The 26602-nt window shown below is 49.2% G+C and overlaps 2 protein-coding genes, 1 non-coding gene and 1 pseudogene across 3 annotated transcripts; all 4 read right to left on the reverse strand.

The window, feature by feature from the left end:
- Positions 1 to 33: 33 nt before the first annotated feature.
- Positions 34 to 13228, reverse strand: NOL6 (nucleolar protein 6). Its single transcript, XM_043453662.1, has 26 exons — positions 13042 to 13228; positions 11774 to 11980; positions 11570 to 11686; positions 9667 to 9846; positions 9169 to 9337; positions 8795 to 8929; positions 8545 to 8708; positions 8336 to 8456; positions 8072 to 8130; positions 7663 to 7764; positions 7373 to 7488; positions 7023 to 7200; positions 6744 to 6866; positions 6421 to 6569; positions 6196 to 6271; positions 5812 to 5952; positions 5563 to 5680; positions 5326 to 5480; positions 5073 to 5236; positions 3872 to 4024; positions 3551 to 3648; positions 2686 to 2810; positions 2473 to 2562; positions 1906 to 2100; positions 1689 to 1790; positions 34 to 1515 (listed from the first exon to the last, which is right to left on the reverse strand). The coding sequence occupies exons 1-26, from the start codon at positions 13093 to 13095 to the stop codon at positions 1366 to 1368; spliced, it is 3441 nt and encodes a 1146-aa protein (XP_043309597.1). The 5' UTR covers positions 13096 to 13228; the 3' UTR covers positions 34 to 1365.
- Positions 4035 to 5037, reverse strand: LOC122431980 (thiosulfate sulfurtransferase/rhodanese-like domain-containing protein 3). The gene has a single exon (XM_043453663.1). The coding sequence runs from the start codon at positions 4693 to 4695 to the stop codon at positions 4219 to 4221; it is 477 nt and encodes a 158-aa protein (XP_043309598.1). The 5' UTR covers positions 4696 to 5037; the 3' UTR covers positions 4035 to 4218.
- Positions 10961 to 11049, reverse strand: LOC122432163 (annotated as a pseudogene).
- Positions 13229 to 14519: 1291 nt separating the features above from the next.
- LOC122432178 lies at positions 14520 to 14626 on the reverse strand. Its single transcript, XR_006266782.1, has one exon. It is a non-coding gene; the product is annotated as a U6 spliceosomal RNA (small nuclear RNA).
- Between the last annotated feature and the right edge of the window lie 11976 nt (positions 14627 to 26602).

The following is a 26602-nucleotide window of genomic DNA, read 5'->3' on the forward strand; positions in this document are numbered from 1 at the left end:
CTAACCACTGTGGAGTCCTAAGCACTGGACCAATCAGGGAATTCCCAACATCAACTTTTTATTACTTCTCAGGCCTTTCACCATCAAAACCTTACCCATCTAGGCAGAGATCACAAATCAGGATTCTCTTTTCCTTGAAGGTCTTCTGAGGGCCTGCCCTGCCCTCCATCTGCCTGAGCTAGGGGCCCCTTCTGCCCACACCTGCATTCTGCTTGGGTAGAGCACTGTACTAGCTGTCATGAAATCTGTTCAAATATATTTTCTGCCCCCAAAGAGCTGACCTGCAGGTGACAAGGTCGAAACCACATGGAAAAGGCAGAAAAACTGAGGCCATGGGGAACTTAAAACAATTTTTTTTAAAAAAACGATTTCATTTTAAATCAGAATTTAAGACAAGAGAAGAGTTTATGCCGCTGTACATGACTGTGAAGAGAAGTGAATGGACAGTAATTGCTCTGATGTTTCAGAGGAAGAGCACCTTAGGCTGAGGGCGAGGGAAGGGTTTAAGGAGGAGTCACTGTTTGAGCTGAATCTGGAAAAACAGCCAGGATTAGGGAGAGGCTGCTGGGAGGGGGGTGTGGACCAGGCTGAAGGGAAGCAGCACCCCCTCCCTCGGGGCCCTGGAGCTCCTGGAGAGCAGGTCTTGGTCCCACTCACCTCTGCACCCTCAAGGTGGGAGCACAGAGCCGCCGACACCAGAGGCCAGGGCAGCACTGAGCGCTTTTTGCATCTCTCCTGGATGGGGGACTACCAGTCCCTCTCACCACTTCGCCCAGCCGGCCCCTCCCTGTTTTCTGAGCTTTTCCATGTCCCCACCCCGGGAAGCAGCAGGACCATCCCGAGGGCACTGTGCCCCTTCACCCCCTGAAGCCCCCTCCGCGCTGCTCGGTGCTGCCGCTGTGACTCGGGCAGTGCCACGCCTTCTCCTGGCCCCGTGTAAAAGCCCTGACGCTGCAGCCAAGAGCGTACTGAGGTCAAGGCCCACATCCCGGCAGAGGGGTGGGGACAGAGCCTCAGCCCCGGGCACACAGTCTCTTCTCTGGACTTCTAGGAGCAACCTGGGAAGGAAAACAAGGCCCAGACCAGGCTGACAAGTAGCTGGATTTCCTGGGCTCACTCGGTGTCCCCTCTGAGCTGATTCCCAGTTCTCTTCTGGTCAGGTCCAGGGGACTGCACGGGACACCATAGCCCCTGTCCCAGTGCTGGGGCATCAGACAGGAAATCAGGACGGGGATTTGTTGGGGACAAGGCAGCGTGCTCGGGCCAGCAAGCCCTCCTTGGAGGGTCTATCCACAGTGAGGGTGGTCAAGCCACTGACATCTTGCTCCAGAGGTCTGTCCATCGAGCTTGCTCCTAGGCTGGAGGTCACACGGTCCACCTCTCACTTCGGGCCTCCACAGCCTGGACCAGGCCTTCGCCCAGGATGGCAAAGTCCTCCAGGATGGCTTCAACATTGGGCACCATCACTGGCTCCCCGCCTTGAGACACCACCATGCGTCCCTTTGTGTTGGAGGCCTGGGGGGGCCAGAGACACGTGGATTGAAGTGTCATGAGAGGCATACGCAGAGACACCGAGACACACACGCTTCACGCCTGACACAGGGTCACCTGTGGAGCCACAGACACACACGCCCACACAGAACACATGTGCACACTCAGGAACAGACAACTGTCACCAGCCAGCTCACCTTGAAGGGCTGGGGCTGGAAGCTGGTGGGCTTCCAGAGGACACCGATCACCTCTCCGCCATGCTGGTCATAGAAGAAAAGAGCCAGGTGTCCGAAGGCCTCCTAGGAAAGAGCAGGACCGGAAAAAGACTACAGGTGGGAACCTGAGAGCCAATGCCACGGCCCCAGCTCACCTGGAAGCCTCCTCCCCAGGGCCAGCCAGCCCTCAAGGACCTACCCTGAGCTGTGCCAAGTAGAGCTGAGGTGGATCATAGCCCAGCACGGGCATGAGAGAGGAGGGCCCTGGCTCAGTGAGCAGGCCCCGGCAGAAGGAGGCAGCCGGCGAGTCCACAGCCTGGCGGTGCCGGGGGATGTGGCGGGGGGCCAGGCGGATCAGCACGTCGTACATGTCCAATGGTGGCCGGAACACCGTCTGAAGGGCAGGGAGGGCTCAGCAGTGCCCACTGGGGAGCTGGAAACTGGACCGCAAACCCCTCCACAGGCCCACTCTGCTTTCTTCCTTCCCTTCTGTCTGACCCCCCATTAGGGGCCCACATGCTCATTTCAAGGGGGGAACACCAGGACCCAGCTGGTGGCAGCTTGGGTTCCCCAGGAGGATCGTGGGCTACAAGAGCGAAGCTGGGGCCACGGTTCTCCTCCAGCCTCCACAGCCAGGCACCGTAGGCAGCTATGGTGCCTTCTCTGAATTCAGTCTCACCAAACAAGGGCCCAAGAACTCTGGGCTTCCATGGCTCAAAGGCAGAGCCCCCCGAGCCCTCGGAGTCAGTCTGGGTCAGGGGCTTACCCTGATGTCTCCGGGCCCCCGGGGATCCATAAGCTGCTTCTCTAGGACAGGTAAGGCCTCGGCTGCCAGGACCACAAGCTGGTGGAGGATCTGGGGAGGCACACACAGGTTATGCAGGTCAGACCTGACCACGGGTCTCTCTTAGCCCAGGCTGGGCCTGCTTTTTCCTTGAGGGAGAAAACTACACATTTGGGAGCAAGAATGCAACGAAACCTGGGGCGAGGGTCCATCCTGTGTCCACACGGAGCTTTTGCGATCTTGGGGGGTAACAATGACCATGACGGGGAGCTTTGCCCGGGTTGCCAGGAAGACACTGCGGATCTCCACCTGCTCTTCTGCTGTGAATTAGAGGGGGTCCTGGGTCAGCTGACCACTCTCCCCAGACACCCCCTACTGCTCCAAGTCCTCCCACTGTGCCCACCACAGGGAGTCTCCAACATCCCCAACATGGCCTAAGTGATGAAAGGGACACCGCATCTGCCTCAATCAGGCAGGGTGGTAAACTTCCAGCCTGGGCCCAAAGCAGAATTTTCCACTGCCTGGCATCCTGGTCTGGTTTCCGGGCCTGCACAAGCTGAGGCCTGCCCCTGGCCCCCTCCTCCCCTGGGCTCCCACACACCTGGGGAATTAGAAAGCTGACACCCTCCTCTCTGCTGGGACCAGGAGTTCCTCACGTTACAAACAGAAGTCATCACTCACACTTTGAGGTCTGGGCACCTACTCCCACCTACATAGTTCCCTGGTCCACCTTAAGACTTCTGACCTAGTTTGCAGAGTCCCTCTTCTTCCCTCCAGTCCCCTAGGTAGCCTGCTCACTGCCCCCAGTGCGTTCTGTTTCTGATCATTACGTGGGCAAACCACATCTCTACAGCCTCACAGCTCCCTGAAGGCTGGATCTGGTCCTCTTCCTCCTTAACATTTCCCCATCCCTAGGCAGCCAGAATCAGGAACAGACATCCCAGGTGCGGTAAGCAGAGAGAAAACCTAACAGGCTGACAGGGAAAACCCTTGCCTGCCCGCCTCTGCAACCCACAAACGGTAGTTCTTCCGGTAGTCTGACTCTCATCGTACCGCTTACCAGTGAGCTCATTGTTGAGGTTGACAATTAGGGGGTTGTTCTTCCAATCGAAGGTTGACATCAGGAAAAGGAACCGGAGGAAGCCGACCTGGGGGGAGCTGAGAGGAAGGAGTGAGCAGAGTGTCAGGGACCCAGCCACGTGCCCAGCCCCCCCCAGTCTGGGGAGCCTCGAGCCCTTAGTCTGGACTGCGGGGGATGGGGGTGTCTTAGAACCCCTTCTGCCCCTAGGTTCGGTCGCCTCTCCCATGTGGACTGAGGCAGCAAGGATGACAGCTGACCCCAGGGGAGCTTCCTGGCTAGGGGAAAGGTGGAGGGCATCACCTGGGAGGGGTGAAGGGCTCAGGGTGCAGGAACAGGGCAGCAGCCACCAGGTCCAGGCTCTCATCGGTGACCTCCCCACCCAGGAGCTGGGCACGCACCCACCGCTTGGCCAGCCGAGCCACAGCTGAGAAGGCTGGGTGCTGCTGCTGGAGCCTGTGGGAAGAAAAGGGTAGAGGCAGTGAGGCGCAGGCACTTGGGCCCAAGGACAGACTTTCTTTTTTTTTTGACTTATACAAAATCCCTTTCCCATTAACCAGTGGTTCCAGGGCTACATTTTTATTCTTTTGCTTATTCCACTATTCTGGGCTGCATGGACACAAGGAAACGGTCAGCTTGTATTCCAAAATTCAATTTCCTTGTTTCTTCTCTGAAAGTTCATAGGTTGCCCATTCCTTCCATCCTCCAGCATAGTGTTCAGCACTGTTAAAGCCCAGAGCCTTTGCTGTGACCACAGCCTTCTTGCTTCTCACTCCAGCTAAACAAGAAAACACTAGATTGTCAGATTTGGATGGCTTTACTTCTTGGTACTTCTCCTTGAAGTCTTTTGGGTTCATCTGTAGAGCTTCACCTACATCATCCAATGGTATATTGATGGACCCGGGGATTTTTCCATACTCACGAATTTCCCATGGTTCTCTATCAATTAACATAATTTTTTTGGACTTCAGGAGGTTTTTAAGTTCCATGTAAGTGACATCTTGACAAACAGCAGTACAAAAATTGTGGCAGCTCCTTTTTATTGACTTCAAACCCCAGAGCGCAGCCTCCTCAGACCCGAAGATCGTCTGGCAAGTACTCCAGGGCAGCAAGCACTGCAGCACCATCACTGCTAACTACTGCGTTCTCCCAAAGATAGACTTTCAGCCCAACTGTTCACTCAAGTTCACTCAACACTGGCCTCTGTGCTAATGTGCTATATGATCATACATGTATGATCTCATGTCTTCATAACCGCAAGAGGTTGTTCCTAGCATGATTACCATTTTACAGATGAGAAAAATCAGGTGTGTCGGGGGGGATTTGGGCTCAAGGGACAAAGCCAGTTAAGTTTTTGGCAGGGCCAGAATCCTAGCACTTCTAGCACTTGCCTGACTCCAGCCCAGCACTCACATCCCTAACTGGCCTAACTCCGCAGACAGATGGCCAGGCGACCAGGAGGGACTGGGAGAGGGTCTCTGAGAGCCTGTGCAGGTGGCCTTACCCATGCAAGGCGCTGGTGAGCAGGGGCAACTGCCTCGTGTCCCTCTCGAGGCGGAGGGAGGCGGGGGTGTCCCTCAGCGAGACCATCCCCTCGGGGCTCCGTGTCTCTTTCAGGATCTGCGGCTCCCGCTGGTAGGCCACACGGATCCGGAACACAAACCCGTCCTGTGGGAAGAGGGGAGGGGGTGGGAGAGGGGGCACCCTGACACCCCGTCCCTTCCTCCCCCGGTATCCCTGCCCAGCGCCCGCCGAACCTTGAGGACGTCGGTGTGCGTGGCCGTGGCGCGGCATGGCAGCCCGTGCTGCTGAGTCAGCAGCTCCGCCAGGCGCAGCTGGAAGGCGGCACGGACCCTGCGAATGGCCTCGGCATCCTGTGGCCACTGCCCACTGCCCTCCAGGTGGCACACCACTGTGGAGAGGAGGGGGAGGCCTCAGCCTACGGCCGGGGGTGGAGGGCGGTCCCTTTGGGCCCCTTGCAAGCACTCCCTCACCAGTCATGGGCTCCACGTAGGCTGGGCAGGGCTTGTCAGGCCGGGGCAAGAGCGAGGCCCGCTCTCGCAGCTGCTCATGGAAGGAGTGGGCTGGACGGACTGGGGTTGGCGGGAACACCTGCGGGAGAAGGGCGGCTGAGGAAGAGGACGGGGAGGCGGTGCCCAGAGTCAGGGCGCTGGAAGGGAGAGTACTGGATGAGTGAGGCAGAGGGGGGTGTCACCCAGCGGAAGGGGCTCCCTGCTCCTGACCTCAGTATAGCGCAGCACAGGGTGAGCGCCCTGCACGGCAGACACGGTCAGCGGCAGACCATCCAGGCCCCACAGCAGGCGGCTGAGGTCGTCGTAGCAACGCACTGCAGCTGCCAGGGCCTCCTCACCGGTGCTGGAGGTCTGAGGGGAGGAGAAAAGACAATCGGCAGGGCAGGACCTCACAGGAGAGCCGGACGAACCAGGAGGCAGCCCTGCTGCTGCCGCAGAGCCAGAGGGCCCCCTGCTGGACACTCAGGGAAGTGCAGCCTGGCTAAGGTCAGGGCGGCTCTCCAGCCCCATTCCCGCCCCCACCAAATCCAGCCACACAGGCTACTCACCCAACCGTCCCTAGCCTTGACCCCAGCTCTGAACCAGGGCCCTCACCTCTTTCAGGCCTTGGATCAGCGCGTCCAGGAGGCCCCCCGTATAGTGGACACAGGTATCTGGAATGTCAGCGTGGCTGGAAAAGGGGCACAGAGAGTGTGGGCAGTGGGGGCCAGGCAGAGAGCTGCTGGATATGAGCAGCTCACCCCAAAAGCTTGGGCCAGAGCCTCCTAAAAGGCTCCACAGCCCATGCCCGCATCCTGGCATTCAGATGCTAACACTCACAGTGCCAAGAGATGAGTGACCACTTGGTGGGGAATGAGACGCTTCTGGGCCATAGACGCAGCCTCCCAGACCACAGCTTCCCGAATGGCTCCATCCTGGAAACGCCGAAGCTCGGACCGAGAGCCCCAGAACTGGCGGAAGTCGGCAGCCTAGGGAGAAGACGATGACGGTAGGAGAGAACAACAGTGAAGGGGTTCTGTCAGAAATCTCCCGACAGGCCTCGAGCCAGGGGGCAAGAGGATAGTCCACCCCACTCCTGCCAGCGCACACGCTGGGCTTCCCAAGACAGGGCAAAATCACCCCTGAGACCCCCAGCTCCTCACCTCAGGCTGGTCAGCCTCAGGACCCAGCTCAAGAACACTGGTCAGCCCCTCAGGCCGGAGGAGCAATCCCAGGGTCAGGACACCCGGATCTCTATGCTTTGGTGGCTCCTGGCTAATGTCCCACTGCAGGGTGTAGAGAGGCCGAGCTCAGTCCAAGTGCCCCCAGCTGGGTCAGGAAACCCCCTTTCTAGGTAGAGGGATGGTGTATCTTGTGTATCCCCTGGGCCCCAGGGTCCTCCTCTCTCAGTCCCAGAAACTCCCCACCCCACCCCACCTCACCTCTGAGACTGGGGGCCGAGAGTGGGCCAGCAGCTGCAGCCGGGACCCCAGGCCCTGCTCCAGGAGGGTGGTGAGTGGGCCCAAAGCTGCTGAGACATAGTCCCCACCGAGATCCTGAAGCTCTGGCCACAGCTTCAGCCGGTGACACGCTGCCTGCAAGCGACTCAGTGGACGGAGGCTGGGGGGTGTGGGGGCAGGGAGGGACAAAGAGGGGGCATCAAGTACTGCTGGCCCCAGGTATCACCCCCACCATCACTAGGGAGATGGATCAGAGTACCAGTTGGAAGATCTCAGCCCCCTCACTAGCCCTGAGGCAACAGGACTCACTGACACATCACCCTGAAACTCACTGCAGGATGTGGTCAAAAGCCCGGATCATGGGTTTGGGAGTCATCAAGAGCAGCTGGAACCCATCGTCAGCTTTGCTGTCCAGGAGCGCCATAGACAACCGAGCCTCATGCTGCACCTGGGGTCACGGAGCAAGCAAGGAACCCGCCACGTGAGACCAGCAGCACTACTCTCTCCCCTTACTGAACCCAGGGCCCAGACACAGAGACAGGCTTTAGAGAGGAGTTACTGGTGCCCTGGTGCTGGCAGAAGGGACAGGGTCTGGGCTGGGACACTGGGAGACAACTGGTACCTGGTGGTAAGTGGAAGCAGTGACATCAGCACAGAGGTTGAGACGGCCCGAGGAGTCCAGGAAGACAACAGGGAAGGCCTGGTGGAAGTCAGCCAGGGCCGGCTGGGAGAGGGAGAGAGAAGCCAGTCAGGGCTGGGCCTTAACTTCAGGGCTCCGGGCCGACTTGTGTGTGCGTGGTAAGCTGCTTCAGTCGTGTCCGACTCTTTGTGATCCCGTGGACTAGCCCACCAGGCTCCTCTATCCATGGGATTCTCCAGGCAAGAATACTGGAGTGGGTTGCCATGGCCTCCTCCAGGGGATCTTCCCAACCCAGGGATCAAACCCTTGTCTCTTATGTTTCCTGCATTGGCAGGCAGGTTCTTTACCACTAGCGCCACCTGGGAAGACCAGACTCCACCGCCCTACTCACCAGAGAGGGATCTGAGCTGAAGCATAAACTGACCCCGTTGACGGTCAGATCTGTACTGGCTGAAATGAACCAGAGAAGGTGGTGGTGTCAGAAGGTATCCCCCTTTCTAAGGACCCAGTCCCTGTGACACCCACCCTCCAGACAGGTGACTGCAACTGTCTGACTCAGAGGTTCGCTTTACTCCTCTGTCTGAGGACAATAAACCAAATGATCCCTGATGGGGATGATCAGGACCCTTGGCCTTTCCGAGTCCAGCCGCCTCACCCAGAAACTGCAGGGTGCTTCTCAGCACCTGGTAGCCGCTCATGGTGGTGTGGATCTTGCGTGTGGACACGAGGAAGGCCACCACCATGGAGACAAGGAACCCGCTGAATCCTCCCAGGCCCTGAGGGAGAAGGGGATGGAGAGGCTGAAGCTCAGAGCCAGCCCACCACTCAGCGAGGCCCGGGGAAACCGGGCCATTTCCAGCTCACCTTGTCCAGTTCCCGCTGCCGCAGCCAGACCTTCAGGAGTGCCACTCCGTCCTTTAGTCCTGAGGCTGAGCCCAGCACAGCTGACAACAGCTGCACATGGGATTCAAGGGCCGTGTCCTGCAGGATCCATGTGTTGTAGTGGGGGGTGGGGGGTTCTGGGCTACCTGTGGGAGGAAAGGGGGACCATGAGAGGAGAGGGCCCCACAATACCCTTTCCTCCAACCCAGCCTTGACACCACTGTCTACTCACCATCCCCCGAAGGACTTTGCCCTTGGTACCAGGCAGAGCGCACGTTGCTCTTGGATGGCAGCAGGCGGCACGGGCGGAAGAAGTTGGGTGGAGGGCAGGGATGCAGACGGACGGTGACCAAACGCTCATCCTTCCCTGGGGGGAGACGGGTGATGCTGAGACCCTGCAGCTGTCCTGGAGTCAGAGAAGCCCCTGCACTATCCCCCCACAAGGGTCCCATGCCTGCCCACCTCAGGATTTGAGGTCCCAATACCTTTCCCCTGAGACCTGAGGCCCAAGTCTTCTCTCACCATGGACTTAAGGCCCCTGTGCCTCCCCTACCAGATCTGTCCATCACCCCATGCTGTGCCTTCCACCCAACGTGTGCCTCCTACCATGAGGCCGCAGCAGCAGCGAGGGTTTCAGGTGGCAGCCATTGGTGTAGGAAAAGCGAACACTGCCGAAAAGTGGGTCCTTGGCCAGGTGGTGAGCCAAGTGGGCCAGGTAGAGGGCACGCTTGCGGAAATAGCGCTGGTTCAGCCCATCCTTGTCCTGTAGGATCTCCTGGAGGGGGGCAGGAGAAGAGAGAGAGACGGCCAAGTCGCTTAATTGTTTGCTGATGGAGGACTTGGGGGCCAAGATGAAGCCAAGGTGAGAGCAAAGCTTGGCAACCCCATCTGCTGGCGAGGATGCCAAAGTCAAGGCCAGCAACACCATATCTTGGATGAGGAAGGCAAAGTGCTGCTCCGTCAGGACAACTGCAGTGGTCTGTTCTTTAGATTCAAAATTCAAATTTCAATCCTCTGGCAAATGGGAGGTGGGAAAAAGAAAGGGATCCAGGATTTGTAGGTGGTGGAATGGCAGACCTCTCCATCCCAAACTCTGGATCTTACCCTGGGTATGGTCAGTGCCACATCCACATTGATGTCCGGCCGGATGCAGGTGCCCAGAAGGTAACTTCCCACAACAGTGACCTGGGCTGGGGGCAGGAAATGGAAACGGCCCTTCACAGCATAGGGCACTTGGTGGATAGGGACTTGAACCCCATCTGGGAGCCATGCCTGGTTGGTCAGCTGCGGAAACAGAGACAGTGACACATATTTGATTACCTTCCTAACACATCCCCTTAATGTCTAGTAGACATCTCAAATTCAGCATGTCAAAACGTCTGAAACCAAACTCCTGATCTTCCTATAAATATGTCTTCCCCATTAAGGCAACTCCATACTAGCTGCTCAAGCTAAAAATGTTTAAATCACCTTGACTCATTTCTGTTAAGAACTCCCATTTGGGGACTTCCCTGATGGTACAGTGGCTAAGATTCTGCACTCCCAATGCAGGGGGTATGGGTTCAATCCCTGGTCAGGGAACTAGATCACACAAGCTGCAACTAAGGGTGAGCATGCCACCACTAAGACCCAGTGCAGCCAAATAAATAAATAAAGGTTAAGAGGAAACAAACACCCATTTCACTTTCAAAAGGTATCCAGACGCTGATCACTTCTCTACTCTATCCTAGTCGGAGGCATTTTGCAGTGGATTACTGCACAACAGGTTCCTAACTAGTCTCCCTGATTTCATCTTTGTTCCCCTCCATTCTACTTTTAATAGTCTGGGTGAACTTCTTAAAACTGAAGTTAGATCACAGAATCACTTTATAAAACAACAACAACAAAACAAAACAAAAACAAAACATTGTCGTTATCCCCAGCTCACCCAAAGTGTTAGTCCCTCAGTTGTATCCGACTCTTGGCAACCCCGTGGACTGTAGCCCTGCCAGGCCCCTTTGTCCATGGAATCCTCCAGGCAATAATACTGGAGTAGGTTGCCATTCCCTTCTCCAGGCGATCTTCCTAACCCAGGGATCAAACTCAGGTCTCCTGTGTTGCAGGCAGATTTTTTACCATTTAAGCCACCAGGGAAGCCCCAAAGCAACAGCTCAAAGTCCTTGTTCTGGTGCACAAGGCCCTGCATGATATACCCGCTTCCTCCATTACCTTCCTAAACTCACCTCCTTCTATCTTCCCTTCACTCATTCCAAGGAAGTACCAGACCTATTCTTGCCTTTGAGCCTCTGTGTTGGCTGTTTCCCCTTCCTGGAATGTTCTTCTTCCCTTAAATATCTACATGACTGACTCACTTTCTTTACACAAGTGTCACTTTAGTAAGGCCTACCTCAACCACCCTATTTTTTTTTTTTTTTTCGGGTGCTCTACACGATCAGAGAAACTTCTCTAGTAAGGAACTATAGAAATGATCCCTGAAAGTATAGTCTTAACCACCCTATTTAAAGTTGCCAACCACTCTCATCCTCTGATATTCCCATGAGCCCCTTAATGTGTCCTTCTTCCTTTTTCCATAGTGCTTACCACCACTTTCTAACACTGCCATACAGTTTACTTGTCATGTTCATTATATTATTGTCCATATTCCAACACTAGAACACAGGCTGCTCTGCTCACTGATGTATCCTAAGAACCCCTGGAGGAGGGCATAGCAACCCACTCCAGTATTCTCGCCTGGAGAATCCCCATGGACAGAGGAGCCTGGTGGGCTACAGTCCACGGGGTTGCAAAGAATCGGACACTACTGAGCGACTAAGCACAACACATCCTAAGAACACAACTACTGCAAGGCACATAAGTGTTTGCTGAATGAACAAATAAGTGACTGCACTCCCAGCTGAGCCTTCTGGCAGTGAGAATGAGCTCCCTAGCACCCCATCCCCTTCAAAGAATAGCAAGGTCCCTGAGAACCTTTTCTGGGCTTTCCAATTCCCTCCACTACTTGACTTACCTCTGTCTCAGGGGTTGAGGGCACCTTCATGATCCGCTGGTTGACCTCCCGTAGGAAAGCATCAATCCGCTCTTTCTTCTTCTGTGACAGCCTCACTTCCTTTAGTAACTCCTCTACCTGTAAGATGGTGCAGGAGAAAGTAGCACTTCAGCCTCAGGGTCTCAGCCCATCCCTCTAATCCAAGCCCCAACCACCCAACAGTACCTGTAAACGAAGCAAGCTGGAATGGAACAGACTCTCAGTCTCCCGAAGGCGACTGAGCTCCTCATTGGTAGGCTCCTTGTACAGTTCTGCCCGGCTGAGCTTCACAGGCTGCAGGAGGCCCTCCCCTGGAGACCCAGCTATCTTACGTTTCTTTAAGGATTCCTTCTTCCCCTCTTTGCTTGTGCCTTGCAGAGCTGACTCCATCACCTGTGGCCAATGAGAGAGAGAAGCCAGGGTGACATCACAGACACCCCGCATCCACTGCCTGTCGAGCCACCAGGACCAGATGCAGGTAAAGGCTTCACCTGCTCCTGGTCTCTCTTGAACAGGAATCGGATTGTGTAAAACTCTGAATAATTTTTAGTTAAAAGAATTTACTGAGCTCTAGACTGAAAACTCCTTGAGTTGAGGGTTCCCATCTATCTAACAGCACAAGCATATAGCTCTGCTTGGAGTCAGTAGGGGTAGTAGCTGAATGGGCCCTGGAAGCAATAACTGAGCTCCTTGTACTTCCAAGTAACAAGACCTTCTCTTCTGCTGAGTTAGTTCTGGAACGTCGCAAATGCCAACTCCACTCTTGCTCTATCCAAATCCTGCCAGGTTACACAAACGCACCCCCTGCCCCAGCAAGCCCTGACTTATAGGCTATATCAGTATACATTAAGTGCTCAGTGATGGAGCCTACTGGCTCTGAAGGATATACTCAATAAATCATTCAATCCTTATAATAATACTAACAGAAAACAAACACCTGAACGAAGCTCCGTTGAGCTTGTGGTTCCAGTTGGTATGATTAAACTGTGAGCAGGCTTCAAACCCTGGTCTGCGAGATCCCAAACCTCCTACCCTGCAGCCCTGGGCTCCGCCCCCGTCCATGGTTCCATAGCCGGAAGAGCCTTACTGTAGCGCACCGGGACTGCCACCACGTGGGGAGAACAAAACTAGATACAGGAGGGGAGCAAATCCTGCCCAAGGTCCACAAGGACTTAGGGGAAAGACCCAAGCCGCGGAACGGAATGGGGGCGGGTCTCTTCAATCTCAAGGTGTAGAGCTAACGAACAGAGACGGTCCATAGGCTTTACTACTTTGCAGGTAAAGCCAAGTTCTATCTCCCTTAGCAAGCCCTGTCTCGGTATCCTAAGCTGGAAACATCGGGGGAAATGAAGCTCTGCCCTAAGGGGCCACTCTCGTGCCCCTCGCTAGCAAGCTGTTAGGTTCTGCTGTCTCCGGCACGCTGCGCATCCCTTCCTCCCAGGCCGCTCGCCCACCTCCGGCTCCCCAGCAGTTCCGCGATGCTCCGCTCTCGCAGGTGCGGGGCCCATCCCTCACGTATTGCTCTCGCACTTTGGCTTTAAAGTCCACTTGCTCTGTAGAGATTCCACCAAACCTCGGCAGAAACGCGGGTACCGGCGTTAGGAAGCCTCATGGCAAAGAACCACGCCCAGTTCCAGAGCCATTGGGTGAGTGCCTGACGAGTCGCTTGCCATTGGTTTTTGTCACTCTCTAGGACCGCCCATTGTGGGGGAGGGGCCAAACAGAGTTCAATTTACGGCCTCTTTGCGACGCCAGACCGGAAGCTTGCCGGTAACTTGGCGGTTGCTTCCGTTTCCTCACTTCCTCCTCTTGGAACACCAGGGAAAGGGCGGGGCTAACTTGGGCCTTCGGGGGAGGGTTTACGTAAGTGATTTCTCGCTTTTTTTTTTTTATCTTAAAGTCAGTTTTATTTTTATTTTTCTTTTTTTCCATTTATTTTTATTAGTTGGACTAATAACTCTACAACATTGCAGTGGCCCCTGTCATACACTGACATGAATCAGCCATGGATCCACATACACTCCCCATCCCGATCCCCCCTCCCACCTCCCTCTCCACCCGATTCCTCTGGGTCTTCCCAGTGCACCAGGCCCGAGCACCCATTTCATGCATCCAGCCTGGGCTGGTGATCTGTTTCACCCTTGATGATATACATGCTGTTCTCTCGAAACATCCCACCCTCGCTTTCTCCCACAGAGTCCAAAATTCTGTTCTGTACTTCTGTGTCTCTTTTTCTGTTTTGCATATAGGGTTATCATTACCATCTTTCTAAATTCCATATATATACGTTAGTATACTGTATTGGTCTTTATCTTTCTGGCTTACTTCACTCTGTATAATGGGCTCCAGTTTCATCCATCTCATTAGAACTGATTCAAATGAATTCTTTTTAATGGCTGAGTAATATTCCATGGTGTGTATGTACTACAGCTTTCTTATCCATTCGTCTGCTGATGGGCATCTAGGTTGCTTCCGCGTCCTGGCTATTATAAATAGCAATGAACATTGGGGTACACGTGTCTCTTTCAGGTCTGGTTTCCTTGGTGTGTATACCCAGGAGTGGGATTGCTGGGTCATATGGCAGTTCTAATTCCAGTTTTTTAAGAAATCTCCAGTGTTCTCCATAGCGGCTGTACTAGTTTGCATTCCCACCAGCAGTGTAAGAGGGTTCCCTTTTCTCCACACCCTCTCCAGCATTTATTGCTTGTAGACTTTTTGGATAGCAGCCATCCTGACTGGCATGTAATGGTACCTCATTGTGGTTTTGATTTGCATTTCTCTGATAATGAGTGATGTTGAGCATCTTTTCATGTGTTTGTTAGCCATCTGTATGTCTTCTTTGAAGAAATGTCTGTTTAGTTCTTTGGCCCATTTTTTGATTGGGTCATTTATTTTTCTGGAATTGAGCTGCAGGAGTTGCTTGTATATTTTTAAAAATATGGAACGCTTCACGAATTTGCGTGTCATCCTTGCGCAGGGGCCATGCTATTCTTCTCTGTATCGTTCCAATTTTAGTATATGTGCTGCCGAAGTGAGCACTCTCTTCTCGCTTTATCAATTAACCAATCTCGTCAGTTCTACTTCCAAAATAAGTCTTGAGTTTCTTCATTTTGTGTGTGTATGTGTTAAGTCACTTCAGTCTTGTCCCATTCTTTGCGACTGTACTGACTGTAGCCTGCCAGACTCCTGTGTCACTGGGATTCTCTGGGCAAGAATACTGGAGTGGGTTTCCATGCCCACCTCCAGGGGATCTTCCTGACTCAGGGATCAAACCCACCTCTCTTAGGTCTCCTGCCCATTGGCAGCCTGGTTCTTAACCACTAGCATCACCTGGGAAGCCCCAGGACTATCTCTTCAGTTCAGTCGCTCAGTCGTGTCCGACTCTGCGACCCCATGGATTGAAGCAAGCCAGGCTTCCCTGCCCTTTTTGTAGTCATAATTCAATTATAAAATTCAAGAAATGTAACTTTCATTCAATACTATCATATAAAGCCCATATTCACATTTTGCCAGTTATCTCAATAATACGCTTTACATAGTAGCGTTTTATCTCCTGGTTCAAGATCAGGCATCTATTTAGGCATCATCTTTTTTTTCCCTCTCAGTGTGAATTAATCTGGAACATATTCTCTCCCTTTTTTGTTTTTTGTTGTGTGTGTGTATGTGTTGGTTTTTGGGTTTGCCACGCTGTGCAGCATGTGGGATCTTAGTTCTCTGATCAGGGATGGTACCCTTGCCCCGTGCATGGGAAGTGCAGAATCTTAACTGCTGGACTGCCAGGGAAGTCCATTTTCCCCCCTAACAACAGTTTTGAAGAATATAGCATAGTTTCATTCGATAGCTTTTTCTTTAAATCTTTTTTGTTGAAGTATGCAGTGGTAAAGACTCTGCCTGCCAAGGTAAAATACATAAGAGATCTGGGTTCAATCCCTGTGTCAGGAAGATCTCCTGGAGTAGGAAATAGGAACCCCCCTTCAGTATTCTTGCCTGGAAAATTCCATGGACAGAGGCGCCTGGTGGGCTACAATCCATGTGGTCGCAGAGTCAGATACCACTGAGCACCCATGCACAACACACATATGGAAAAATTCACATATTTCAAGGATACACCTTGGATAGTCACAAACTAAACATACATATGTACTCAACTCACAAAAAAAAAGCAGGGACTTCCCTTGTGGTCCAGTGGTTAAGTATCTGCCTGCCAATTCAGGAGACACAGGTTCAATTCCTGGTCCAGGAAGATCCCACACACCACGGAGTCACTAAGCATGTGCACCCTAACTACTGAGCTCGAACTCTAGAACTTGCGAGCCACAACTACTGAAGCCCACATGTCCTAGAGCCAGTACTCCATAACCCGAGAAGCCACCAAAATGATAAGTCCACGCAGCACAATGAAGACTAGAACCTGCTCACTGCAACAGGAGAAAACCCAGGAGCAGTAACGAAGACCCAGTGAGGCCAAAAATAAACACAAAAATAAATTTTAATTTGAAAGAAAAGAACATTTTCTGCACCTTTCCAGTCTCCCCTCATGCTGCCTTTTAGTCACCACCCTGGAAAAATAACCACTGTCCTGACTTCTAATAGCATAGGTTTGCTTATGCAGTGCTTTTAAAGGAATTTTCACAAAAGTGGTCTTGTCCTTCAATATGTTTTCACACGCTTGCCAGAATGAGTATTCTGCAACTGAAACCCTATCACGTCACGCTCCTCTTAAAAACTTATCAGTGGCTGGCTACCAATTGCACTTAGAATGAATGAAATGAATGAATGAAATACAGACTTCTCCAAGGCCATGATCAATATATTCCCTCACTCACTACCCATCTTTTTTCTCAGTACTCTACCCCTTCATCACTGAGCTCCAGCAATATCCACCTTCTTTCAATTCCTTGGTTGTATCAAGTTCTTTCTTATCTCAGAGACTTGAGCCAAGCTGTTTGCTCTGCCTGGAATGCTTCTCTGAAAATTTTTCCCTTTCATCCCACAGCTTTCAGTGTAAATAACATGTCTATAGTTAGGCCTTCACTGATCACCCAACCTGAAATATGTTTCCCCTTATCTCTTCACCCAATTGATTCCTTTTTTTTTTTTTTTAGCACTTTTAAAAATGATTTTTCATTATCAATTGTCTCTCTCTCCATCCTTGACTGTGAGTCTGTGAAAACAAGGATCAGGTGTACATGTCCAATACCCAGTACACTGTACATCCTCAGTAAGTGTTTACTGACTGAATGATGTGACCACTGTCAACCTTTCAACCTTGTCTGTCATCTTTGTCTCCTTCAAATATTAAGGCCCAGCCATACGGAACTACTTGGGAATTTCCCCACTCTATCTTGCTTTCTTGTCCTGGGCTTCTGAGCTTACCAGCTTCTTTGCTACCAATGTTTTGATTTTTTTTTCACAGCCTTATTGAGATAAAATTGACATATAACTGTTAAAGTTGTACAACGTGATGACTTGTTGCACACATATTGCAAAATGGTTACCTCAGTAAGATTAGTTAACACATTTAACATATCCTTCACCTCACCTAATTACCATTTGTTGTTTTGATGAGAACATTTAAGATCTACTCTTATAGCTATTTTCAAATATTCAGTTCAGTTATTCAGTCATGTCCAACTCTTTGCAACCCCATGGACTGCAGCACGCCAGGCTTCCCTGGCCATCACCAACTCCCAAAGTTTACTCAAACTCATGTCCATTGAGTCAGTGATGCCATCCAACCATCTCATCCTCTGTCGTCCCCTGCTCTTCCCACCCTCAATCTTTCCCAGCATCAAGGTCTTTTCAAATGAGTCAGTTCTTTGCATCAGGTGGCCAAAGTATTGGAGTTTCAGCTTCAGCATCTGTCCTTCCAATGAATATTCAGGACTGATTTCCTTTAGGATGGTCTCGTTGGATCTCCTCGCTGTCCACCTTAGAGTCTTCTCTAACACTACAGTTCAAAAGCATCAATGCTTCGGTGCTGAGCTTTCTTTATAGTCCAATTCTTACATCCATACATGGCTACTAGAAAAACCATAACCTTGACTAGATGGACCTTTGTTGGCAAAGTAATGTCCCTGCTTTTTAATATGCTGTCTACAATACAATATTTTAAACTATAGTCATCATGCTGTACACTAGATCCCTAGAACTTATTCCTCTATACCTGGGAGTTGGTACCCTTTAACCAATATCTCTTTTCCCCTACCGGCCAGGGCCTGGCAAACACCAATCTACTTTCTGTTTCTGAGTCCAACTTTTCTGGATCCTGCATGTCAGTGAGATACTACAATGTTTGTTTCTTTCTGACCAGGCCACGCAGCTTACAGGATCTCAGTTCCCTGATCAGAGAGTGAGCCCAGGCCATGGCAGTGAAAGTTTGGATCCTAACCACTAAGCCATCAGGGACTCCCAGACACTACAGTATTTGTCATTCTCTGATTTATTCCACTTAGTGTAATTCCCTCAGTGTTCATCCATGTTGTCCCAAATGGCAAAATTTCCTTCTTTATAGTTGAAGAGTACTTTGATTGTTAAGTAAGGTTTCCTGGAGGAGATTGGACTGGCCCTGAGTCCAGAAGTATGACTTGAGTTTGAACTGATAAAGGGAGGATATGACATCCTGGAAGTCTGAGAAAGACCAAAAGGGCCAGAGATTAGTCAACTTTTCATTCCACAACATCAAGGCCTGTACTATGTCAAGGAGAAAGATAAATAAGACATAATGATCACAAGCCAGAAATCTGGAATAATGCTCTTGCCTTTACATTTCACAGGCTGATGATCCCTGTATTCATTTAAACATAACCTCAGAGAGGTTTCTTCTGACCCTGTCTCCATTTAAAATTGCATCCACCCCGGTGGTTTCAGTCTTGGCTGCCCACTTTAATCACTTTCATTAGTACTCACCAAAATGTGCAATAATCTTATTTGTCTACTAATTCCTTGCTTTTGTCTGTTTCTGTCTCAACCACTAGGATATAAACTCTTTGAGGGCAGAACTCAGTCATTTCTGTCTCATTCACTACTGTATCCTTGGCATTAAGCACAGGGCCTGCCATATAGCAGGCAGTCAATAAATATTTGTTGAATGAGTGAATGACTTTTTAAAAATATAAATACAAATTTTATTATTTGCTCAATGTGGGAAATATCTAAATCACAGAATTAAGGAAAATCAAATTTGTTTTATGTCAAAGATCAACCAAAGTCATGTTTATAAAATGAGCAATTTAAAATTAGAAGCCAATGTATAATGTTTGTCTTTCAGAGAAGCCCTGGATATATAATAATTTTTTAATATAATAATTTTTAGCTACTTTTTCTTTTATTAACAATGTTTGGGCAAAATAATTTTATCTTTCTTTAATGCTATTTTTAAAGAAATGACAGAGGTAAGAAAATATCCTATACTCTTGAAAATATTGTTAGTGTGGTCTTGTTTAGTTGCTAAGTCATATCTGACTTTTTTACCACCCCATGGCCTATATCCCACCAGGCTCCTCTGTCCATGGGATTTCCCAAGCAAGAATACTGGAATGGATTGCCATTTCCTCCTCCATGAATGTCTGTTTCTTAGGAGCACCTTAGAGGCTGAGAGAAAGATGTAAACAAATAGTTGCAGTAGAGTATATATGTACAGATTGCTGTGGGCACATCAGACTAGGAACAGCAATGTGGCTACAAGCAGTCACACCAAATTGGGATGGCCAAGGTTCAAGTTCAGTTTCTACCAGTCACTCACTGGGTTACCTTTAAAACTATTCACCTCACATTAGGACTTGAACCCATGTACCAGGGCTCAAACATGGCCAGACCCCACAGTCTTCCTACCAATATCACCCACCTGATTTCAGGACTTAATGAAGCTCATCGCAGAAAGAATTATGAGCAAAAAAGTGATAGGTAAGAAGTGGATTTATTTACAGAGAAATACACAGTCTACAGACAGAGGGTAGACCATTTCAAAATATGAGACTGGCCTCAAAATATGATGTGGTTAGCTTTTACAGTATGGGTAATTTCATAGGCTAATGAGCAGGAGAATTATCCCAACTATTTTAGGGAAGGGGCAAAGATTTCCAGGAATTGGTCCACCACCCACTTTTTGGTCTTTAATGGTCGGCCTTAAAGTTTCGTGGCGTCAATGGGAGTGTCATTTAGCTTGCAGATATGTTACAATGAGTGTATACTGAGGCTTAATGTCTAGTGGGACTGATTCATCCACCGCGTTGGACCCATTTGGTTCTAGTCAGTTTATATCATGTCCTTGGGCTACATTATTCTTTTAAAGTTTGTGCCTTGCCCCCTCCTCTCCTGTTTCACCTTGAATAATTGTCTTAACATCCCTAAGCCTTGGATATTTCTCTGTGCGTTAGTTGCTTGCTCAGTCAGATCTGACTCACTGTGACCCTACAGACGGTAGCCTGCCAGGCTCCTCTGTCCAGGGGATTCTCCACGCAAGAATACTGGAATGGGTTGCCATTCCCTTCTCCAGAGGATCTTCCCAACCCAGGAATCGAACCCAGGTCTCCCGCATCGCAGGAAGAGTCTTTACTGTCTGAGCCACTAGGGCAGCCCTAAATATTCCTAGTAATGATCATGTCGTGGATTTTTGTCAGAATTAAGTGAGATTTACCACATGTGGAGAGCCTGTCACATACTGATGCATAGCAAATCTTAGCTGTTGTTTTTAAAGGAAGATTGTGCCTCCTTAGAAGCACCATGTAAGACTTACATGTATTAACATACGCAAAATGAAACAAAATAGTGGCCTCTTTAAAAAAGTCATTCTAGGGATTTCCTTGGTGGCCTAGTGATTAAGATTCTGGGCTTTCACTGAATGGTCCAGGTTCAATCCCTGACCAGGGAAACAATTTCCCAAAAGCCACGCGGTTCAGTTCAGTCACTCAGTCGTGCCTGACTTTGCAACCCGATGGACTGTAGCAGGCTAGGCTTTCCTGTCCATCACCAACTCCCAAAGCTTACTCAAACTCATGTGTCTATGGCATCACTTAGTACTCTCCAGCTAGGGCTCCTCTAAAGAATCTATTACCTTTCTTACAAAGAGAAAAGATGTGGAAATAAATGAGAGGGAGGGTTTTTGCTTTAGAAAAGTTAATTCTGACTTTACAGAATAATTTTTTTTTTTTTTTTTTTTTTTGCCACACTGCATGGCACTGCAGCCATGAAAGTCAGTGATGCTGACTTTGAGTCAGTGATGCTATCCAACCATCTCATCCTCTGTTGTCCCCTTCTCCTCCCACCTTCAATCTTTCCCAGCATCATGGTCTTTTCAAGTGAGTCAGTTCTTCGCATCAGGTGGCCAAAGTATTGGAGTTTCAGCTTCAGCATCAGTCCTTTTAGTGAATATTCAGGACTGATTTCTTTAGGATGGACTGCTTTGATCTCCTTGCAGTCCAAGGGACTCTCAAGAGTCTCCTCCAACACCACAGTTCAAAAGCATCAATTCTTCGGCACTCAGCTTCTTTATAGTCCAACTCTTATAACCATACATGACTACTGGAAAAACCATAGCTTTGACTAAATGGACCTTTATTGGCAAAGTAATGTCTCTGATTTTAAATATGCTACCTAGGTTGGTCATAGCTTTTCTTCCAAGGAGAAAGCATCTTTTAATTTCATGGCTGTAGTGCCATGCAGTGCGGCAAAAAAAAAAAAAAAAAGTTATTCTGTACAGTCAGAATTAACTTTTATAAAGCAAAAACCCTCCCTCTTATTTATTTCCACATCTTTTGTCTTTGTAAGAAAGGTAATAGATTCTTTAGAGGAGCCCTGGCTAGAAAGAGTACTAGCTGATGCCAAAGAAACTAGGGATAAATGTCCTGTTTTCTTTGCCACCAGAGGGCACCAGTCAGTCAAGTCAATCTTTGCTGCTGCTACCTGTCATGAAACTAAGAAGCTCTAGGAAGCTGTTTCTGACATTCATTCTTTGTGCTGTAAAGTAGCCAAACATTATAGTAGCTTGAATACGGTTATGTATAGCTGACAAAAGAAGAGAAGCTAAAGTCAAAGTAGAAAAGGAAAGATATACCCATTTGAATGCAGAGTTCCAAAGAATAGCAAGGAGAGATAAGAAAGACTTCTTCGTGATCAATGCAAAGAAATAGAGGAAAACAATAGAATGGGAAAGACTAGAGATCTCTTCAAGAAAATTAGAGATACCAAGGGAACATTTCATGCAAAGATGGGCACAATAAAGGACAGAAATGCTGTAGACCTAACAGAAGCAGAAGATAATAAGAAAAGGTGGGAAGAATGCACAGAAGAACTATACAAAAGAAGATCTTCATGACCCAGACAGATAACCACGATGGTGTGATCACTCACCGAGAGCCAGACATCCTGAAATATGAAGTCAAGTGGGCCTTAGGAAACATCACTAAAAACAAAGCTAAAAAAATAAAAATAAAAAATAAAAAAATAAAAACAAAGCTAGTGGAGGTGATGGAATTCCAGTTGAGCTATTTCAAATCCTAAAAGATGATGCTGTTCAAGTGCTGCACTCAATATTCTAGCAAATTTGGAAAACTCAGCAGTGGCCACAAGACTGGAAAAGGTCAGTTTTCATCCCAATCCCAAAGAAAGGCAATGACAAAGAATGTTCAAACTACCACACAATTGCAATCATGTCACACGCTAGCAAAATAATGCTCAAAATTCTCCAAGCTAGGCTTCAGCAGTATGTAAACTATGAACTTCCAGATGTTCAAGCTGGATTTGGAAAAGGCAGAGGAACCAGAGATCAAATTGCCAACATCCATTGGATCATCAAAAAAGCAAGAGAAACATCTGCTTTATTGACTAGGCCAAAGCTTTAGACTGTGTGGATCACAACAAACTGTGGAAAATTCTTCAAGAGATGGGAATACCAGACCACCTGACCTGACTCCTGAGAAATCTGTCTGCAGGTCAAGAAGCAACAGTTAGAACCGGACAAGGCACAACAGACTGGTTCCAAATCAGGAAAGGAGTACATCAAGGCTGTATATTGTCACCCTGCTTATTTAACTTCTATGCAGAGCACGCCATGTGAAATGCTGGGCTGGATGAAGCACAAGCTGGAATCAAGGTTGCTGGGAGAAATAACCTCAGATATGCAGATGACACCACTCTTACGGCAGAAAGCAAAGAAAAACTAAAGAACCTCTTGATGAAAGTGAAAGAGGAGAGTAAAAAAGCTGGCTTAAAACTCAACATTCAGAAAACTAAGATCATGGCATCCGGCCCCATCACTTCATGGTAAATAGATGGGGAAACAATGGGAACAGTGACAGACTTTACTTTTTTGGGCTCCAAAATCACTGCAGATGGTGACTGAAGTCATGAAATTAAAAGATGCTTGCTCTTTGGAAGAAAAACGATGGCAAACCTGAATAGCATATTAAAAAGCAGAGACATTACTTTGCCAACAAAGGTCCATCTAGTCAAAGCCATGGTTTTTTCCAGTAGTCATGTATGGATGTGAGAGTTTGACAATAAAGAAGGCTGAGCGCCAAAAAATTGATATTTTTGAACTGTGGTGTTGAAAAAGACTCTTGAGGGTCCCTTGGACTGCAAGGAGATCCAACCAGTCAATCCTAAAGGAAATCAGTACTTTAATTTGGGAAGGACTGATGCTGAAGCTGAAACTCCAATACTTTGGCCAACTGATGAGAAGAACCCACTCATTGGAAAAGACCTTGATGCTGGGAAAGATTGAGGGTGGGAAGAGCAGGGGATGACAGAGGATGAGATGGTTGGATGGCATCACTGACTCGATGAACACGAATTTGAGCAAGCTCCAGGAGTTGGTAAGAGACAGGGAAGCCTGGCATGCTGCAGTCCATGGGGTCGCAAAGAGGCAGACACAACTGAGGGACTGAACTGATATGGATATGAGCAAGACCCTTTGTCCTTACAGAACAGGACACCTACTATGTGTCTGAGAGACCCTATTAGACTACAGGGGTGGAGGGTGAGGCTTAATTTGTGATTCATTGTTGTTATTGTTGTCGTCACTGATTATCTTCCTGCCTTTGGTTGTGGGCCCTTGAGAACAACTACTTAGTATCTATTTTGTGTCAGAGAGTGTCCTAGTTGCTCAGGATCCAGGGATGAATAAGACATAGTTGCAACCTACTAATAAACAATGTCTCACCTGCTAAGGTAAAAAGGCATGATACAAGTCCTGTGGAATTTGACTTCCTCTGACCTGAGGATGGAGTCTTTAGACAGCTCATTAAGACACTAGGCTGTGAGCTTCCTTGATAGGTATATGTTTATTAGGGTCATGGCATTGTGAATACTTAGAATGAGTTTGTGAGTTGATTTGAGTCCAGGGAGCGGTATTTGGTCTGGGTGCCAGGTGTATGTTCCAGTGACTTAAGACTAGGAATTTGCCATCTTCTGGGTCAGGGTGAGGCTGTGATGAGTTTATGTGGGTGAAATGCTTTGAAGATGAACTTTCTGCCTATTTGTCTACTCATAGCCTTGCTATTAAAAGTGTCAACATCATCACCCATATTTCCAGGTCAGCAATCTTCTTGTCTTTAAATGGAGTGGGGGGAGGAGGAGAAGTCAAAAACAGTCATACTCCATCCTTTGGGAAGGAGGGGCTACACTGACTAAGATGCGCTCTAATGCCAGTGAAGTTTGGCCTCAAGACCAAGAGAATAGAGTTGGGAGCTAAGGAATGATTATTTAAAATACTGAGGCTTTGTGTCTGAGAAAAAAATAACACCAACAATAAAATGAAGGGGCTCTTTCCTTGTGGATAGTGCATAGTGACTTCCTTCTTAAGAGGACAGAAACGAGGTAAAAAGAGTAACTTTACAGTGAAGAAACCTGACACACTAGGTCAGCCAGGTGATTGAGGTCAATATCAGCATATCAACACAGTCATGTTGATATTATGTGCTCTTGATATGATGCGATGAAAATATTTTTCTCCTGGGATCTCTTCCTCTGTGGGCATGCTGAGTTGCTCAGTCATATCTGACTCTTTGCGACCCCATGGACTGTAGCCAGCCAGGCTCCTCTGTCTATGGAATTTTCCAGACAAGAATACTGGGGTAGGCTGCCATTTTCTCCTCCAGGGCATCTTCCTGACCCGGGATTGAACCAGCATCTCCTGCATTGGCACGCAGATTAGCATTCTTTACCACTAACCCCTGGGAAGCCCCAGGATCTCTCCCCAAACTCCAGTTTAATCATGAGAAAAACATCACAAATTCTAGCTGAGGGATATTCTAAAGTATACTTGACCAGTACTGTTCAAAACTTTCAAAGTCATCAAAAACAAGGAAAGTCTGAGAAACTTTCTTAGTCAAGAGGAGCCTTAATAAAATATGAAAACTAAATATAGTTTCTCGGATGGGATCCTGGAACAGAATAGGGACATTAGGTAAAATCTAAGGAAATGTGAGTAACTAGGATTTTAGTTAATAATATATCAACATTGGTTCATTAACTGTAATAAATGTACTATACTAATGTAAGATGTTAATAAGGGGAAATTGGATGCCAGGTATATGGAAATTATCTATACTATTTTTTTTTTTAAGTCTATTAAAAAATGGAGGGGGTGGTATCCAGAATATAACTATGCCTTAAAAAAATTTTTTTTTCTTAAAGTTCCTACTTACGGAGCATTTACCATATGCTGGTCATTGTGCTAAACTCTGTACATGGATGATTTCATTTAATTTTTTTTTCATTTAATTTTTATAATTGTTTATATATTAGGCATAATTAACCTTTTTTACAGAAGCTGATGAAAAAGGAAGAGGTAATATAATATAAATGGTGGAGCCAGGATTGGAACCAGGGATGTTTCTGATCCCAGAATTCTAAGTGTGTGGTACTCACAGTATCCTGGCTTTTCTAGAAAATGTTCAGTTTTCATAGGACAGGGCTTCCAAAGAGAAACAGGGCCTAAATTATGGGGATTGCAGTCCATTTCCACATCTCACTTCAGTCATGATTATTTTAAAACAACTCCAGTTCTAAGATCTGTAGGGGGTCAAAGTTCAACCAAGTACCTCATTTTACAAATGGGTAAATGGAGGATAGCCACAGCATTTGTTCCAAATCACACAGAAAAGGGCCAGGAACCCAGGTTCAGTCTGTATGATTATTTCTCTTTTTATTTCCCACAACTTCCTCTTTGTAGTTAAGAAGAGAAGTAGAAACTGACCTATCTGCTTTCCCCATTTCTCGGATGGGAAACTGCACTTCAACCCCCTAAGCTGGGAACACGCTGCTCTCCAAGGACACAATGGCATGAGGACTGGACCTGAGGAAATGTCAGGACGCTTGTTCCCACCGAGAAAACCCGCACTGTCAGCACATCCTTGTCAAGCACCTACTGAGTGCTGGACGACAGACCGTGTGTCATGGCGGGCTGGGGAGGGGACGTTAGGCCTGCAGAGGATCAGGACTCAGGAGGACAAGTGCGGGAGGCCTGAGGATACAAGTAGGGGGAGGAGGGCGATGACAGCTCTAGGACAGAGGTCCCTTCCCGGGAGCGCCTTTGGAAACGTAGCGTCAAGCCGCACAACCGTCATTTTGTGGCCAAGGGCATCCCCAGGGGCCATCCTCAAACCCCGGCCCCCACCGCCACCCCCAACAGCCGCTTGGCCCTTTAAGGGCGGGGGACGCGCGCCGGCGTCACAAAGCGCCGCCACCTGGCGGGGCGGTGGAGAGGAGGCGGGGAGGCGGAGAGGAGGCGGGGACGTGGGAGGAGGAGGAGGAGCGGGGGGGGGGGAGCAGCGGGAGGAGGGAGAGGAGGGTGGAGGGGGAGGAGAGGGAGGAGGGGGAGGAGAGGGAGGAGGAGGAGGAGGAGGGAGAGGAGGGCGGGGCGCGCGCACGCGCGGCGCGTCGGGCCGCTCGCCGCCTAGAGCCTCCCTCCGCCAAGAGCCGCCCTCCCTCCCGACGCGCGCCCCTCCTCCCTCCCTCCTTCTTCTCGGTTTCGTCGCTCCCGCGGCGCGAGGCGCTCTCGCTCTTCTCCTCCTC

The sequence above is a fragment of the Cervus canadensis genome, chromosome 30 (assembly GCF_019320065.1).
Source record: "Cervus canadensis isolate Bull #8, Minnesota chromosome 30, ASM1932006v1, whole genome shotgun sequence".
Taxonomy (NCBI): Eukaryota; Metazoa; Chordata; class Mammalia; order Artiodactyla; family Cervidae; genus Cervus; species Cervus canadensis.